Source organism: Pogona vitticeps, chromosome 11 (assembly GCF_051106095.1).
Source record: "Pogona vitticeps strain Pit_001003342236 chromosome 11, PviZW2.1, whole genome shotgun sequence".
Classification (NCBI taxonomy): Eukaryota; Metazoa; Chordata; class Lepidosauria; order Squamata; family Agamidae; genus Pogona; species Pogona vitticeps.
The window spans coordinates 2563174-2580554 of record NC_135793.1 but is presented as its reverse complement, the minus strand read 5'-3'; the positions used below and the strand labels follow the sequence as shown (position 1 = coordinate 2580554).

The window sequence follows — 17381 nt, the reverse complement described above, 5'->3', positions numbered from 1 at the left end:
AGCTCTGGGGTAGAGGTCTCCAGCTGTGGAGCTGGAGGTTGGGAGTTCGATTCCCCCCCCGGGCCTTCTGGGCCAGGGCTGGACTCAATGATCCAGAAGGTCCCCCTTCCAGCTCTGCCGTTCTCAGGTTATTATTATTATTATTTCCTGCCCTTGCCAGAGACACAAGCAAGACAGTGAAAGGCAAAAATAGAGTTAAGGAAGATCTGAGACCTTTTGTCTGAAAAGAAGTCGAGAGGGTGCCCATATTCTATGTAAAGCCTTCCTTTTTCAAAACAAGCTTAGAGGGATTCTTTGTTTTCCTAAGTTGCTGATTTATCCGGGGGGGGGGGTTAGTTGCCCTGTTATGCTCTTAAGCTTGTATCTTCATTTTATTGATTGTTTTCACTGATTATTTGTAATCAGTATCTGTTTCTTAGTTTTCTCTTGTAAGGAATAGAGGAGATGCAGAGGGAGAAACAGCACGGGGATGCTACACATACGTTTGAAAAATAATGCAAATGAACTCTTACTGAAATACCATATGTAGGAGTTGTGAACATGAAGAGAAATTGAAGGATGATGGTAGAGAAAGTGTAAACTATTTGTTGTTATTTATTAGTAGCATTATGATCTCAGCTCTCTTCTAAAGCAGTGGTTCCCATCCTTGGGTCCCCAGATGTTCCTGGAGCCAAAACTCCCAGAAGCCTTCACCAGTAGCTGTGCTGGTCAGGATTTCTGGGAGTTGTTGTCCAAGAATATGTGGGAAACCCTGTCCTTTAGGCCTCAGGAAGAAATGAATGCCCCAAACCCTATCTATAGCTTCCTGTCTGATGGTTAGGGAAATCTGCCACCTAGTGATTAAAGATGGTACTTCACGCCAGATTTTAATGGAAGTTAATTGACGCTTTAAAAAAATAAAATAGCTATGAGAGGCTTACTCCAAATAGTCCTGGAGCAGTGATGGAGAGAGGCAAATCCACCTCATTCTCTATCATTACTCTAGGAGGGAAAAAAATCACCACAAAATGTCAGAAAAATTCTGGAAGATTTCCTTGGAGATTTTTCAAAGGAAAGAAAAATTATAAAAAGATTTTTTTTTCTGCAAGGAAAAAAAATAGAAGCTTTTTTCTCCCACTTTCTTTTCAAGAACCTGCAAGAGTCGTATCTCTATCTGTGTCCGTGGCAAAGATTTTTTACTGTACAGTCAAAAGCCAAAGCAATACACGCATGTTTATAAACATATAAAAGACAGAGCTGCATTCCTCAGACGTTGGGGCTGCCCAGATCTCCTTTCAGTTCTGGGGAACCCTGGTTTCTTTCTTCATGACATGTGAAGAGACCCCCAAAACCCAGGGTTCATACAGAGGAGAACCTTTCTGTTTTCTTCTCCACTCTATAGATGCCTGTCTGTGATAGTGCTTTTCCTTCCTTTCCTAGGTTTTATAAAAATGATGCCTGCTCTTTAAAAAAGACCATCCTGTCCTTTTTCTTTCCTGCATTTCCATTTAGGGGAGAGAGAGGGGGGAAAAAACCCTCTTTTAGGTTTCTTCTTCAAATCATGCTGGTGCTTTAAATCTGCTGCTCGGAAAATTGGCAGGCTGTCTTAAGATCTCCTATTCCTTGACCTTTAAAGCTCTCAGGAGGAAAACACTGGCGTAGTGATAAAAGGAATGTTGTTTAGCAAAATATAACCATCGGCTGGGAGAAAAAAAAGCAGGGAATATGCATGGTAGAGGAAAGGATTGCAAAGGACCCTTGCAAATTAAGTGCTTTGATGGTAGGCAACAAAGGCAGCCCCCAACAGCTTTGAGCTTACAATAAGTTAAGTTCTGAACACTGGACACCTGTGAACATCGGTTTCAATGCAGAGTATAATGTATGTGCTTTTCATAATTGCTTGGGCACTGAATGTGAAAGTTTTTACCTTTTCTGCGAAAAGCGAGCAGAAAATTGCAATTGAAAAAAACAACAACACAAAAACCGCAGGCCATGCTGTGTGCCTAGAGCTGAATTCAAAATAATGTGTTCTAATTTGTTTTGGAAAGGGGTGGGTTGTCTGTTCATCACACCGTTTTAAGTTTAAAAATTCTGGGGCAGTTTCAGATCGGACTGGGTTGATTGCGGACACTGGTCAGGTTTTTCAAAGAAAGAGAGGTGGCAGGGAAGGGATAAAACACACATATCAGCCCTGAAAAGTGATGCTGTTAATATGTTAAGATCTCATCAGCAAGACCTTTAAAAAAAAAATCCCAGATGGGAATTTGTGCTCCCCGCACCTTTAAAAAAATCTATACGGTTCTAATATATACTTGTGGTAGCATGCACAGTTTAGCACATGTTCCTGTGCGATTAAACAGTGAACGTGTGAATTAAATTTTACAATGTACATGTTTTTAATTGCAGGTTTTTAAAACAACAATATGTATTATTTCATGTGCATTTCTTACTTTCCTGTAATAAATGGCAAGCAACGGAAATATAAGGTGCAAAATCTGACATTGATTCTTATTCTTATTGTTTGTTAGTCCTGCCTAGGGTAGACCCATTGAACTGACTCATTGCATTTTATCTCCTCGGCTAAGTCGGTGCTTAGGTAAGACCCATGGATTCAGTGGGTCTACTGTAGGTAGAACTAACCATTGAATTTTGATCATAGGTATCTGACCCAGAACAGGCTTCATAGGGACTTGGGGTGGGTGTGGTATGTTTGCTGTTTCTGTGCATGCGCCAGCCTATCAGCTGGGCAGCGCATGCACAGCCCAAGTCTTTGGGTTTCTGTCCTGAGTCCCAAACCTTGGGAGGGGAGACAGGGCAAGTAACTCAAGACTTGGACCTTGAGGTTTGGGACTCAAGACGTGGTCCCAAGGACTTGGGACTTGAGCCTGAAGACTTGGACTTGGGACTTGAGCTTGAAGACTTGGACTTGGGACTTGAGCCTGAAGACTTGGACTTGGGACTTGAGCCTGAAGACTTGGGACTTGAGACTTGAGCCTGAAGACTTGGGACTTGGGACTTGAGCCCGAAGACTTGGGACTCAGGTTTCAAGACTTGCCAACATCCCTGGGAATGATATAGGTGAATGATCCCTGAAGATCTTGATTCCCTCTCCCCCCCCCCCCCCACTATCCAGAGGACCCAAAGCTTGTCTTGGTACTAGCAGTGACAGGCAGTGACAGTGATCCTCAGAATGCCTCTTTTGCATAGCTAAGTTTGTCTCTTTCCCTTGAGTGTCCAAGGTGTGGGGGGGTCACGTTAAGTGCTATGTAAGGTGCTTTGCATTTCATTTCAAGCTCAGAGGTTGGTCGGAAGCTTTCAGTTCTTTGTTTCTTTTGAGCAGTTAGGTTTTTGTCAGTTGCAAAGCTGGGGGGTCCACAAAAGAAATGGTAGTACTGCCTCTCCGGTCGGTCGCTCTGGTGTGTCTGCGGGTGTTTGTAAAAGATAACAGCATTACCCTTCCTGTCTACTGCTCATCTGCAAAAGTGTGGTTGAGTTAGTACTGGGGGAAATCCAGACATAAATAATCTCTTCCTGCTTTCTCTTTCCCCACCTTTTCTACCCTTTTTTTCATGTGGAAGTCAATAAATCTAAAAGGCAGTGTGGTGTACTAGATAGTATGGCAGGCTACGACTCAGGAGACCTGGGTTCAAATCCTCGCTCAGCCATGGAAACTCTCTGATGACAGGAGTGGCACTGGTAAAACCATTCCTTAAATATCTCACATATCGTCAAAATCCTTCTAGGGTCACCCTGGATTGGATACAACTTCACTTAACAACAGTGACAGCAGTAGATCACATACTTGGAAGGCAAACAAAATCTTAGGGCCTTGGCAGTCTAAGTAGCTACAGCAGCTTTGATCTCTTTCGGTCTCCTTCTCTCTCTGATCCAGATCTCTTACTCAAAGCTCCACTCTTTCTTAGTCCCACCCCTCTGGGCTGAACCAATATTTCATAGGGATTACACAAGTCACATGCAACCCACCAAGACCGTTGTTGCAACCTCTACCCTTCTCCCAGATTCACTCTCTCTTCATGAAAAAAAAACTAATTAGAGAAACATCCTTCCAGCAGCATCTAGAGAGGGCATGATTCTACCATAGAAGACACGCAGAGAGAGAAAGTGGCTAAAGGAACATTTCTGAAGAACGGAAGTCAACTTCTGTTCACGTCTGAATTCAGTCATGCGATTGGGGTGTAGCCCAAACGGTCAGCATAGTCTGAAAAAAAATGAGGGTCTACCAAGAAAGATGAGATTATAAAAGGGCTTCAGATTCCACCTGAAAATGTTAAGATGGGACATCAGTGAGAGCTATAACAAGGGACAAGCGAAAGAATGAGTTTTCTAAAGCCATCACTAATATCATTTGCGCGTTCTTTCCCGACAGTTATGGGTCAACCAAGAAGATGGCGTTGAAGAAGGGACGAGCGAAGTACAGAATGGACACTTGGATTCAAACGCTGCCGACTGCCTCTGTCTTGGCCGGACCCTCCAGAACCGAGACCAGATGAGAGCCAACGTCATTAATGAGATCATGAGCACAGAGCGCCACTATATCAAACATCTGAAAGATATCTGTGAGGTAGGTTGGCCTCTCCTTGCTAGTTTTGCTAAAGTGAAATGCATATAAGGTCAGCAAGGGGAGAAAATTGCCCCAGATCCATCTCCTTGCCCACGGGGCCGTCTTCGGCAAATCATGTTTATCAATGAAATATCAGAAAGAGAAGCAAACCCAGGTATAAGCGTATGTGTGACCCCGTGGGAAATATTTTTTATGATATTTCAGCAAGATGTAGCCTGTTCCCTTGTGTACTGCTAAAATATCCAGCTCCATTCTGGTGTGTGTGTAGTCGTGTCATTGCAGAACTTGGAAAAGGTCGCTTTTAATGACAACTTCCATGATGCTTGTGGGGGATTGTGGGGGTTGTAGTCCAAGAGGACTGGTTGCCCCTTCAAAATGTGGAATGAATGCAAAATAAGCTGCCTTACAAGAAGGCTAGGAGCTGAATAAAATGCAGTGAAATGTGAAGCCAATGGAAAGGAGGAAAAGGTTGCAGTTATTAATATGCCTATAAAAATAGATATAACCGTCTTATTAAATAGATAAAGAGGGTCAGCCTTATCACCTGCACCGTGAACAGACTTCACAGGCCACTAAAGCAGAGACAGGGTTTCAAATAGAAAAGACAGATGGTACCTAAGTTTTAGGTCGATCGCTGGGGGCAGTCCTCTTTGCCCTGCAAGGTGACCCCCGGGGAGGAGGATGCTAAATCATCCTGTAGTGACATTCCAAGAATGCTTGGGTCGCTCTCAAAAAAGACCGAAGCTTTGCTTTGCAGACCTGAGGCAGTTGCTTTTAAAGAGGTCGTTTGGTTCCTTAATGGAAAGAAAAGGAAAAGCTGCCATTTACTAACCCTTCTGAAACTGGGTGACTCTGCTTACAAGTTTTAAGTGGACCATGTTCTAGGAGAGCTTCCCTGTAGATCTTGTTTCTGTGTGGTCTTTGCAACATGATCCCGGGAGAATATAGTTTAAAATGCGGTAAAGATGATGGGAAACTTTCTGAGACTTCCTATACATGTAAACGGCAGTGACAAAGTTTGTAGCATCTGATAAGTGAGCGGCATCATGCGGTGTAGAAGGAAAGCAGAGAACGGAATTTTTTCCTGCTCCTCCTCTTGCACACGGCTTTATAGCCCTCTTTTCTATGAGATACCCTTGACATCGAAGCTTGGAGCCCATGTCCCCGGGCAACTTAAAAACTGCATTTCCGGTCTCCGCAGAATTGATCCCATGCATCTTCTTGTGTCCGACTCCAAAGGGACTCTTAGGTGGGTTTTCTCAGTGCAGCTGAAACAGGCGAAAAACAAACAAATCATGTTCTATCAGAAGGGAAACCCCTGGATCCTTCTTCCCATGTTGTCCAGCAGAACCTGCCGACATTTGCGTAGATGCCCGTCGATGTACGGTACACGTCGTTTCAATCCGTACGACCCATCTGTTCACCTAGCAGGGGGGGAAAAAAACAGTACGTGGAGTGCTCGTCCTTATTTCTCTCCACATTCTGGTGTTTTCACAGCAGCCAAGAGAAAGGGCCTTAAACCGAGGGAACTGAAGCTCTCCGAGGCTATAACTGGATCTCGTAGGTTGATTGTTTTGTGAGGCTGATGGCTCGGCTGGAATTGCTCCAGATTATGCCAGCCCACGCGCGGTGTCAAGGCAAACACAGCGATGGCCGAGCCTCTCTCTCGTGTGCAGGGTGCTTTATTACCCCAAATGGAATCGAATGAGAATTTTCGCCAGGCGGCGGAGGGCCGACGGATCTTCCCGATGTTGTTTTAAACCAGAGGAGACGGCCACGAATGTTTCCATTTGCTGAAGTGATGAAGCCCAGCCACCGCTTCAGAAAAACTCATTTTACCCAAATTAAGGGTATAACACCAGAGCCATGTACCTGCTCCGGAGAGAGGAGGGAACAAGAGGGAAGGGGGGGGCAGAGAGCTGGAAGGGAGACGGCTTACTCAGTGGAGAGTTCATCAGAATTGGTTGAATCCCCATTTCTCTGGGCTTAAGTGGAATCAAAAGGCCGTGGCCTGACCTCGCCATTGACTACTGCAGGGTCATTCAAGAGAAAATTGGACCACCTTCTGTCAGATCTGCTTTGATTTGGATCCTTGCACCAAGCAGGGGATTGGACCCGATGGTCTGAGAGGCCCTGTCCCACTCCATTATTATTGGATTCTATGATTACTTTTTTTTTTACACAGCAGCCTTTCAAAATCCATCAGCAGTTGGTCTTTAAAAGGCCGCAACATCTTTGCTTTCGTTTCGTGCTTCTTGTTGAAAAGCTTGCAGGGCGTAACTCGGCGATGACTCCAAAAGTTGGGTGGAACAAGTGGTCTTAACTATAAGATAGTTTTTTGTATCCTGATCTATGTTTGTTTTACCTGCAGCTGTAGATGAGCTGGCAGGCATTCTTTCTCATTTGCATGGAAGTCTGAATTTAAATACAATTCCCTGCATGTTTCTCATGAGATAAACATCTAGAAATGTTGCTTGGATCCTTCCTGACGCTAAATCCGGTGCTATCTCCACAGAGTTTCAGGCTTTCACAACTTGTCATTTCTGTGAATGGCATGAGCCACACCTATGCCACTGCGAAGGCATTTCTGTATAAATGGCTAGCTAGCTCAGTGGGTTTGAGCACTACGAGAGCTAGGGATTGAGAGTTTGATTCTCCGCCATGCCTTGTAGGGGAGGAGCTGTGAGGCCTTGGACAAACTCTGCTATCCCAGATGTAATTTAAAACAAAAAACGAAAACATTGGGGACCTCCCTTCCTTCCAACTCACTGAGTAGATGCTCAGTGGGTTGGAGGAAACATAAGGTGGGCTGACATGCACAGTATTGGCAGGTCAGTATTTTCTTTAGCGTGCAGGATACCTTGGAGAAAGAAGTTGTGATGCTACTTAGGGTGACCCTCCTCTCTTAAGAAGCAAATGTCTCCTCTTCTTGGAAAGAGACATGATTTCTCCAGTTTATCTGGTCAAAAATAAACAGGAGAAGTTTTTTTTTTTTTGTCTGCTGCTCCAAGCTAATGTGGACTTTAAAAAGGAAAAGGGAAGATCATCCAGGAGATCTTAAATCCAGCAAAAGAACTGCGGCTTCTCCACCAACAGATGCATCGCTTCAATTTCCAACTCCTCAAAGCATGGAGAAGTTGATGAATGGTGATAGACTACGTCACATCTCCCGGCTCCTTGCGTCTAAGGCTCTGGAAACTTAGCACTTAACCTCCCGCAAAGACTACTCAGCTTCCCACGATACCAGGGGGGTTACATGAAAAAGTACTTGAGCACAAAATGGTTGGGCAGCTATTTATAGATCAACCTCTTCCAGCGCCTGATTGTTGGTCAGTCATCTGTCCCCTGAATCTGAGCAAACTTGACAGAATGAGCCATGGATGTATGACATTTTCCTTACGTAACTAAAGTAAATATACTGGGAAGTCAATGCAGAAACCTTTCTGGGTGATTCTGAATGGGTACCCGATCGATTTGCCATTCAGCATTGAACCCCCAAAGCTTCTAAACAAAATTGCACCCCAAGACCCTGTGACATATCCACTTATATATTCTCTACACCAGTGGCTCTCAAATTGGGGTCCCCAGATGTTCTTGAACTACAATTCCCAGAAGCTGTCACCACCTGCTGTGCTGGCCAGGATTCCTGGGAGTTGCAGTCCAAGATCATCTGGGGACCCGAGGCTGGGAAGCACTGCTTGTACGTGAGTAGTCTTCCCTAAGCTCTTTGGTCTGCTCCAGCAGTGGCCATACAGTGGATCGTGTGTCAACGCGTACGTGAATCTTGTTGATTCAGATGGGTCTGCCATAGATGGGGATTAAAAACCAGGGTTACCATGGAATTAAAAGGGGCACCGAGGTTTATGCCACTCAATTTTATTTAGCAAAAATTTGCTGCTAAAGCATCAAAAACCCATCCAACCTGTTTCTAGAGGTCTCAAAGGATGGAGAGCCCACCACCTTCCAAGCTACTCTTGTTCTACTGTCCAGATAGATCTTAGCTTTGGGAAGTTCTTCCTTTTGTTGAGGTCTTCTTTTGTTGTAGCCGAAGGCCATCAGTTCAGATCCTGCCTTCTGGACCAGCAGAAGACGGGCTTGGTCCATCTATCGTAGAGGCGGGTAAGACCGTTGAGGCAGCTCCATGTTGAGTTGAACAAAGCTCAGTCCCTACAGCTGTTATTGGGCGTCCAACTCCCATAATGCCTCATCATTGCTTATGTGGCCAGTGCTCATGGGAGCTGCCGTCCATCAATGTCTGGATCCCTGATCTAGTTGAGAGCCCCCCTGCTCCTGTCTCTGTCCAAGAGTGCTACTTCTTCTAGCATCCATGGTGCAAGGTGGCCAGCTATGATTAGACAAACCATGGATTGCCTATTTTTCCTTGTTAGGGTCTCATTCGCTTGTGGCCCTAGGGCCAGCCCTACCGTTAGGAGCATGATGTGGCCGCCGCGCGTATCAAATACCAGAAGGCAGCAGTAAAAGCTATTAAAGCAGAGAGCTTGGAGGAGAGAAGCCAGAGGAGTAACGTACAAGGCTCAGCAGAGTTCATGAATGTTTTCCGAGGTTGAAAATCCAACCCATTTGTACGAACCTTGGGTGGAGAATGTTTTTAATGTGTTATCTTGTCATTGCATTAATTGTTAATGTTAATGTGCGAAGCCACAGGATCGACAGCGAAAACGGCTTGTGATCTTTGGGTTGACACGGTTGCCCAAGGGCAGTTACACTTGTCGTTTTGAAAGGAGTGCAGTGTTGCTGTCTCTGTGGTTGTTCTGTGTCTTTCCTTGCCAGGGCCTTCTGGGTCCCGATGGGCGCCGTGCCTCACTGGCGTCCTCTCCCCTCCTCTCCTTCCAGGGTTACTTAAAGCAGTGTCGGAAGAGGAGAGACATGTTCAGCGATGAGCAGCTGAAGATCATCTTTGGCAACATTGAAGACATCTACAGGTTTCAGATGGGCTTCGTGCGGGACTTGGAGAAGCAGTACAACAACGAGGATCCCCACCTCAGCGAAATCGGGCCGTGCTTCCTGGAGCATGTAAGTGGCAGCCTGAAGTGTGTGTGTGTGTGTGTGTGTGTGTGTGTGTGTATGGTTGGGTGGGAACAGCCCAATACGAAGGATGTGGCTCCTATTGTCCCCGTTATACATAAAGAGGGTGACTGGGTGGCCGGTTGGATCTACCTTGAGTCCTTTGGGAAGCTGTAGGATCTTTCACCCCACCTGAAGGATTAAGGAGATAGGACAGACTATGGAGCTCGTTTCTGCTTCCAAGTTTATTTTTTATGTATCGCTACAGTGCAGGAGGACCATGCCAGAGATGGACATGGACTCCGAGTCTCAGAATCCCACTGTCAAGCATGGATTCTGGTCATTGTAGTTCAGAAACACAGGTCTCCTGACTCTGAATCTCACCCAGGCATGGGAAGGAGAAAGATGCTAACACCATGCCTTTTGAACCATGGAGAACCCCAGTTGCCCGGTAATTCTTATGTGGACTACAACGCCCATAATCCCCCAGCCAGCATTGTCATGGAGGGTTGTTGAATCTTGAAAGGAACCGGTTGAGTGGGCCTTTTAAGAAGGCCAATGCATGCCTGCAGCGTTGTCTGGGGGGGCTCTAGAGGGCAAGCCACTGAAGAGGAATGAGAGCGCACATCTCCTTGACTCATGTAAATGCATGCGTATGCCCATTAGGACACCATGGAGTGCGCAGCAGCTGGGTGCCTTGGCAGCAGGAGGTGGCAAAGTTTTGTTTTGAAGAGTTCTGCCTGATAACATAATTTGGGATAATTAGGCTCTCCCTCCTCCCCTCCCCTCCCCCTGCACAGATCCCTCTTTAATCCAAACAGCCTCGTTTCTTTTAAAACATGTGACGAGACCCAGGCTGTGTCAAAGCTGATTCATCCTCATTTTCTCCCCCTAAATATAAGTTGCCAACGCACAGCAACCTTTTCACTCCCTGCGTTCTTCAGACTGAGAAAGTGTTGCTGGAGCCAACTCAAAGGATCTGTCAGGATTGCGTAAGAGATGATGACCTTGCCCATGGTATGGTTCAGTTCAGTGTATCTACGTTCTCTGCGCTATAGCTCGGTGCCTGCGGTATACCAAGTGTGGTGTAGTGGATAGAGCGACAGACCAGGACTCAGGAAGCCGGGGTTCAAATCCCCGCTCAGCCACAGAAGCTTGATGGGGGTGTGGAACTGGCAAAGTCACTCCATAAACATCTCACTTACCTTGAAATCCCTGTTACGGTCACTTGAGTCAGATCCGGCTTGACAGCACATAACATAACATGTGCATATAATATCTGTACTTTTATTTTGCTCTGCTTTACCTGAAATTTGGAGGGACGTGGTGGTGCTGCGGGCTAAACCACAGAAGCCTCTGTGCTGCAGGGTCAGAAGACCAGCAGTCGTAAGATCGAATCCACGTGACGGAGTGAGCTCCCGTCGCTTTGTCCCAGCTCCTCACCAGCCTAGCAGTTCGAAAGGATGCAAATGCGAGTAGATAAATAGGTACCACCTTGGTGGGAAGGTAAAATGGCGTTCCCTAGTCACGCTGGACACTGTGACAACAGAAAGTGTCTTCGGACAAGTGCTGGCTCTACGGCTTGAAAAACGGGATGAGCACCACCCCCTAGAGTCAGACACGACTGGCCTAAAAATGTCAAGGGGAACCTTTACCTTTACCTGAAATTTGGAGATTTTCTAGACTCCAAAACTTGCAGAATTTTAGACAGTTAGTATCACGGGTTTTCATACTGGGCATCTTAAAAATTTGTAGGTGGGAGGGAGGGAGGGAGGAACTGGAGTGATCTGTTCCCCATCTGATTCAGTTTCTGAATATATGCTGTATTCGAATAAATCTGGAAAATGAACTAATTAAGGATATTTGCATATTTCTCAAGTGACTGATTTCAGATCCTTTGAACTAATTTCAGAACTCAGACAGGTGAGGACAGAGGGAATAGGCAATGTAAAGAGAAGCAGGCTCCCTGCATTGCTCTTTTAAGAAGGAATCAATGAGAACTGTGCCCATTGCCCTTTTAAACTCCTTCCCTCACTCACTCCCCAGTGACTGCTGTTGGAAATCGACAGGGATTTTCCTCCTGGCACTGGAAGGACGAAGAGGAACAAAAATAAAACAACGCCTGCCCACTCTGCAACTAATCTTCAGCCCTAATCAGAAATGCTTTTGTCCTTCCTATACCACTTGGTCGGTAACCTGGCCTTGCTATTTATGCCTTGTCTACCTGCAGAAATGGGGTCGTCATGGAAAACTGAAAATGCACAGATAATGTTGTGGTTCCAAACTAGGGCTGGATTGGAGTGGCTTTCCAAAGGGTCAGGGGAGGTCATCCCCGATCCCCATATTAATCAGACACAAAGCAGGAAGGGGGAGCAGTGCTTCTCCATGCTATTGTGTTAGCAAGGGGGGGGGAGAGTTATAGGCATAAATGTTTGGATACCAAACCCCCTCTCAGACACACACACACACACACACACACACATGGGGGGATCAAATGGCTCTCAGGCATTCCACTCTACCCTTCCTTCCATGTTAAGTAAGCCATATGTTACAGGACCTGATATATTGGCCGCTGTTGCAAATATGTCAAGAAAAATCACACGGTCTTGCTATCTCCTCCTCCTCCTCCTCCTCCACTTTTCTCCTGTGCAGTCATGGCAGTTATATAAGGCCATGCTGCTCTCTGGGATCCTGCGTCGTCTCCTTCTGTGTAATCACATTCTTTTCACCAGCAGCCTAGCAGGGCTACCTTTCGCACCGGCGGCAGCCCTCTGGATTCTCTTGAAGAACCCCACGGCCGATGCTCATGACGCATGAAATGAGCATCACGGAAGCCCTTCGCGGCTCAAGAGGAGGCTTCTCGTTCTGAGGGTCGGGCTCAGTTTTCTGGGATCCGGCTGCAGCAGTCGCGCTTCCCTCTGAGGAAGAGGACTCTTTTATTTAAAAAAAAATGCCGAGGAAATAAAGGGAAGTGGGAGCTGTCACAACCCATCTGTGGACATGATGGTTTTGCTCCAAGCTGGGTTTTGGGTTTTTTTTTTTTCCCTCCCTCACCAAAGGTCAGAAAGTTTAACTTCAGCTGTCAGTTTCCCAACCGAGAGGCAAGGAAACAGTTTGACAGAACTACCTAAGAAAGGGAAGCGGGGCAGAAACCTGGAAGGAACCGCGCACGTTCCTGCATCCAGAGGCGGTTTTGTTCTTTTGACAGCCCTTGTTCTCAACCAAAACTAGAGGACCAGCTACCTTGGCCGTTTACCCTGCAGTAGTTTTTGCAGGACCGGGCACAGATGGATTTGAATTCAGACCCAGTGACGCCACACTGTAAAGATCAAAGTGAAGCTGCATGTTGAGGAACCGTCTTTTTTATATATAGTGGAGAGTTGTCTCTATTGGTTTGCTTGCTTTCTTGGCAGGCAGGGGTGGTTTACCTTTGTTCCAATGGGTTTAACGTTGTTTTGGTCTGCGTTCCGCCCAGTGTGATTGCTTGAGCCAAGGGGGCTCTTCGGAGGGTGTCCCTAGTCTCCCACCAGCCTTGTTGAAAAGGCTTTGACCCTGCAAGCCCTAGATTGAGTATACCCCTTCCCCATCTCCAGTAGCCACCCACCCACCCCCACCCCACCCATTAGAGGCCGGGAATGGAGAAGTGTGGGAGGCTGCAATCATAGCCTTCCTAAGAGGTTTCCAGAAGGGACCGGGTGAGGGGGAACCAAAGTGGAGAATCAGGTGGATCCTTGGATCTTGCTGAGTTTTGCCATTTTCATGGCACTGTGGTGGTCTTGGGAAGAAATTCCTCTTTTTATGTACTAGAACAGCCTGCACACAGGGGTGGATGATGGATGTTGGAAACCATCATATTTCCAAGCTCTGATCCTCACGGTTGGTGAGCCTTCGGCATCCCAGATGTTTTGGGCGACACCCCCCAGAATACCCAGCCTGTGGAATCGTCATCAGAAACATCTGGAGTTCTGAAGGTTCGCCGCCCCCATCCTACCTCCTTAGGTGCTCTCATGAAGAGACCTCAGCTCACTTAGGGTTCACTGATGGAGCAGCCTCTTAGCTCCTTGTTGCCATCTTGAAAAATCTTCTGTGCTGACCCATAATATCCAAGGTACCTCATCAACTTCTCTCCCTCTCTCTCTCTCCCACCCCTGTTTTCCTTGGCCCACCTCCTGTAGCAAGATGGCTTCTGGATCTATTCGGAGTACTGTAACAATCACCTGGATGCATGCATGGAACTCTCCAAGCTCATGAAAGACGGACGGTACCAACACTTTTTTGAGGCATGCCGTCTCTTGCAGCAAATGATTGACATCGCCATTGATGGATTCCTCTTGACACCCGTGCAGAAGATCTGCAAATACCCCCTGCAGCTGGCTGAACTGCTCAAGTACACTGCCCAAGACCACAGGTACATCCATATCGGTGTCTATTAGTAATAACTCCTAGCCAATGTCCATATCGGTGGCAATCATGGGCTGGTTCTGGTGGTCCCATAGCCACTGAGACAACACCCAAATGCTGGATGAGATAAGTCTTCAGTCTGATCCAGACAAACAGGGCCCTTCCCATGTTCTCATAGATTTCTCTGCTAGCACAATCCTTGAAACCATGTGCCCCAAACAGTGTTGGGAAGCTGGTTCAGAACCGGCCGTTTTGTTTTAACCTTGGACAATCCTATGAGAAAGGCACTGAATGGGGCTTCAATGGAAGCCCCCAGAGCGATCGTTGCTAACTGCTGCAGCCCATGGCTGGTATTACTCACAGAAGAGCCGAGCTTCTAAAATGTAATTCTTTTGAACTATCATGCCCTAAAGTCCACACCAACGTGCCATTCTAATCCAAAAGAGTATCTTCTCCCAGTTGTGCCTTGAAGCGAGGCAACTGGAGGGCACCTGGCTGGTTTCTCCCTAACCAGGAGAAGACAAAAAGATGGTCACCCTCTGTGGAGGTGACCCTTCTCTCTTCCAGTTCTTCCCCCACCCCTCAAAATGCTGGGTTTTTTTAAATCCAACCCAGGGACTGAGTTCATTTGCAAGAGTCAAGAGTTCACAGCCTGACTCCCTTGCTTTATTTTAAATATTTATATGGCCATGCTCCTTGCACTCAAGGTGGCTTCTCTCCTTCTTCACGGGGCGAGCCAGCTTTCCCTGAAACCATGCGGACAGCTTTCCCCAGCGGTCCCCTGTGTCTGCTTGAGGTCGTAGAAGGAAATTCTTCCAGTGGTGAGGAAGGCTTGGTCATCAACTCCAAATCCAGACTTGGTGAGGAGTCCCCCTATCTTAACTAGCATCCTCTGTTCCAAAAACTCAGCCTTTGGTCTACTTCCCAGAATCCTCTAGCCAGCATGGCTGCTATGCATTCTGGGAGACACGGTCTGGCTTCAAGCACCAGGAGTTCTGCCTACGTTACAGACACCCAAGTGTGACTCCCCTAGAAGAATGGCCTCAGTGGGAAGGCTTTGAGGCTGAACTAGGCCTAGCTCTGCCCAAACTTCCTGTTCCTGCCCAGGTGCTAGCTGGGAGCTTCTTTCTGAACAGGAAGCTAGGCATTGCTAGGCCTAGCTCAGCCTCAGAGCCTTCCAATTGAGGCCCTTCTCCCAGGTGAGCCACGTCATTCTCCATTCTGGGAGTCCTACATGTCTGACAGTCAGGTGAGGACTCCCAGAATGGAGAATTATGTGATGGATAGTCCAAAAAAATCCAAAACTCCCATCTCTAATAATTATTCTGTAATCTTCCAGCCATATGTATTTATTTTTAAAGACACTATCCAAGGCATTGGCTTGGAAGGCAGATTGCCGGCCTTTCTATCCCCACCACCACTACCCGTTAGGGAAGGATAGGTTGGCAAAAAGCCTCATCGTCTTTGTCACTCATTGAAGCGCTGGAGAGAAGCCACGTCTTCCCCCAGGGGACCAATTTCATAGCATTATTCTCCATATGGCCCAGCCAATTGTCCTCCAACATTTTTCATCTGTCATTTCGCTCGTTCAGCTGAAGCTGTAGGCCTCGTTCCGAAATTCTCCTTTTATTAACGAGCGGAACGAGTCAGCTGGGTCGCGACGTCTCTTAAAAGGACACATTACCGTGAGTGGATTTGGCTGGAAGAGGATGCCAAGCAGATGTGGCGGCGGCTGAAAACAGTACCCTGGGGTCACCTCTTCCAGCGCTCTCCCTTGCTGATATCTAGAAAGACAAAATGTGGGATGAATAATGCAAATAGCAGCCAACATGATTAAACATCTTACCACTCCAAGTACACATGAACGTGCTTGACTTCAGAAGCTGAGTAGGGTGCTGCCTGGTTATTATGGGGCATCAGAGATCCCCAAGCGGAGAGCCACTCCTCTTTGTCAGAATTGTCTGGGCAAAGCACCCCAAGGCTCTGACTCAATATTAGACAGCTTGCTATGATGTTAACAAAGGCAGTATGGTACCCGGTATACCACAAAAGCAAATGTCCTTATTCAAGCCAAGTCTCAGCGGAAAGAAGCTCATGGAAGGGAAGGCAGATAGTAGACCCAGCTGGTGCCTGCCATAGCCTTTCTCACCACTAGGGGGTGGTGCCACCTGATGATTGGAACTGGGCAGGCGTCAGTTTGCCATCTTGCCACTCCCCTTTGGCACATTTCATTTTTCTTTTGGCTGGAAGTGCAGTATCCCCACATTTCTCATTGCACCACTGACCTTAGCTTCCAAAATTGAGATGTGTTTTTTTTTGGGGGGGGGGTGAAGTGTTGGTAGGGAGGACCAACATCCCATGAAGATATAAGGGGTCCCAGGTTTGGCATAAGCATTGCTGGGGGACCCTTGCTCCTTTGGGAAGCATGGGTCAGCTGGAACAGGTTGCCACTAGAACAAGTTGGACCAAGAAAAAAACGGAGCTGTCCGCTCAGAGGCTGCTTCGCTTTTTTCCCCATTAGTCAGCTGTCAATATCAAGTCCTGAGTTCATGACAAACGGTGCTGAGCACAGAGAGAGCAGCTGGCGTTGCCAGTCTCTCCAGCGAAAACGAACCCTTAGTCTCTCCTAGAATGGACAGGAAAGCGTCAGGCGGGGATCAATGGCATTGATCCTGGCCTCACTTTTTCAAAAGTGTGGTCATTAGTGGCCTTCCTGGCCTTGACAGGAGGCTATTATCTCTCTGCGGGATTACACGGACACACAACTGAGAAACAGCGCTGGGTTTTGACCAGACAGTTCAGCCCGCCTGCTGGGAAAGCAAAATGTTCCGGGAAGGAGATGACAGCGCATGGAGATGCCACCGCCGATGGACCTTTCATAGCTGAAGACTGCAATGTGTCGTTCTCCTAGCTTGGGGACCCCAGGATCCCTTACTGTTGGCATCTTGGTCTCTGCCAGCTCCGATTCATGCAACCTCTGGACATGGATATCCTGTTGCAGTGGTTCCCAGCCTTGGGTCCCCACATGTTCTGGGACTGTAATTCCCAGAAATTATTCCAGGATCAGATCTAGCCCCACAGGTATTTTGGGTCTCAGCGTAGTTTGCTTCAGGCGTTGGAACGAGCAACAGCTTAAGATCTAGGGTCTCCAGGTCTCAGAGGACTGGTGAATGGGTTAGGGCTGTGCTTCCCAACCTTGGCTCCCCAAAGCTTCTCAAACTACAACTCCCAGAAATCCTGGCCAGCACAGCTAATGGCAAGGGCTTCTGGGAGTTTTGGTTCCAGAACGTCTCGGGATTCAGGTTTGGGAACCATTGCTACGAAAAGTAATCAACCAGTACTTTAAAAAGAACTAAAACAATTTTAAATGGTTTGACAATTTAAAAAGAGGAAA

General features: G+C 47.0%; 1 protein-coding gene across 16 annotated transcripts in view; it reads left to right on the top strand.

The window, feature by feature from the left end:
• Positions 1–17381, top strand: part of ARHGEF9 (Cdc42 guanine nucleotide exchange factor 9) — a 165872-nt gene that overhangs the window by 124572 nt on the left and 23919 nt on the right. For all 16 annotated transcript variants that reach the window (XM_072981465.2, XM_078380689.1, XM_078380688.1 and 13 more), the window contains 3 exons: positions 4367–4561; positions 9416–9595; positions 13762–13994. In XM_072981465.2, coding sequence (XP_072837566.2) covers positions 4367–4561; positions 9416–9595; positions 13762–13994 — 608 coding nt within the window. The remainder of the gene's footprint in view (positions 1–4366; positions 4562–9415; positions 9596–13761; positions 13995–17381) is intronic.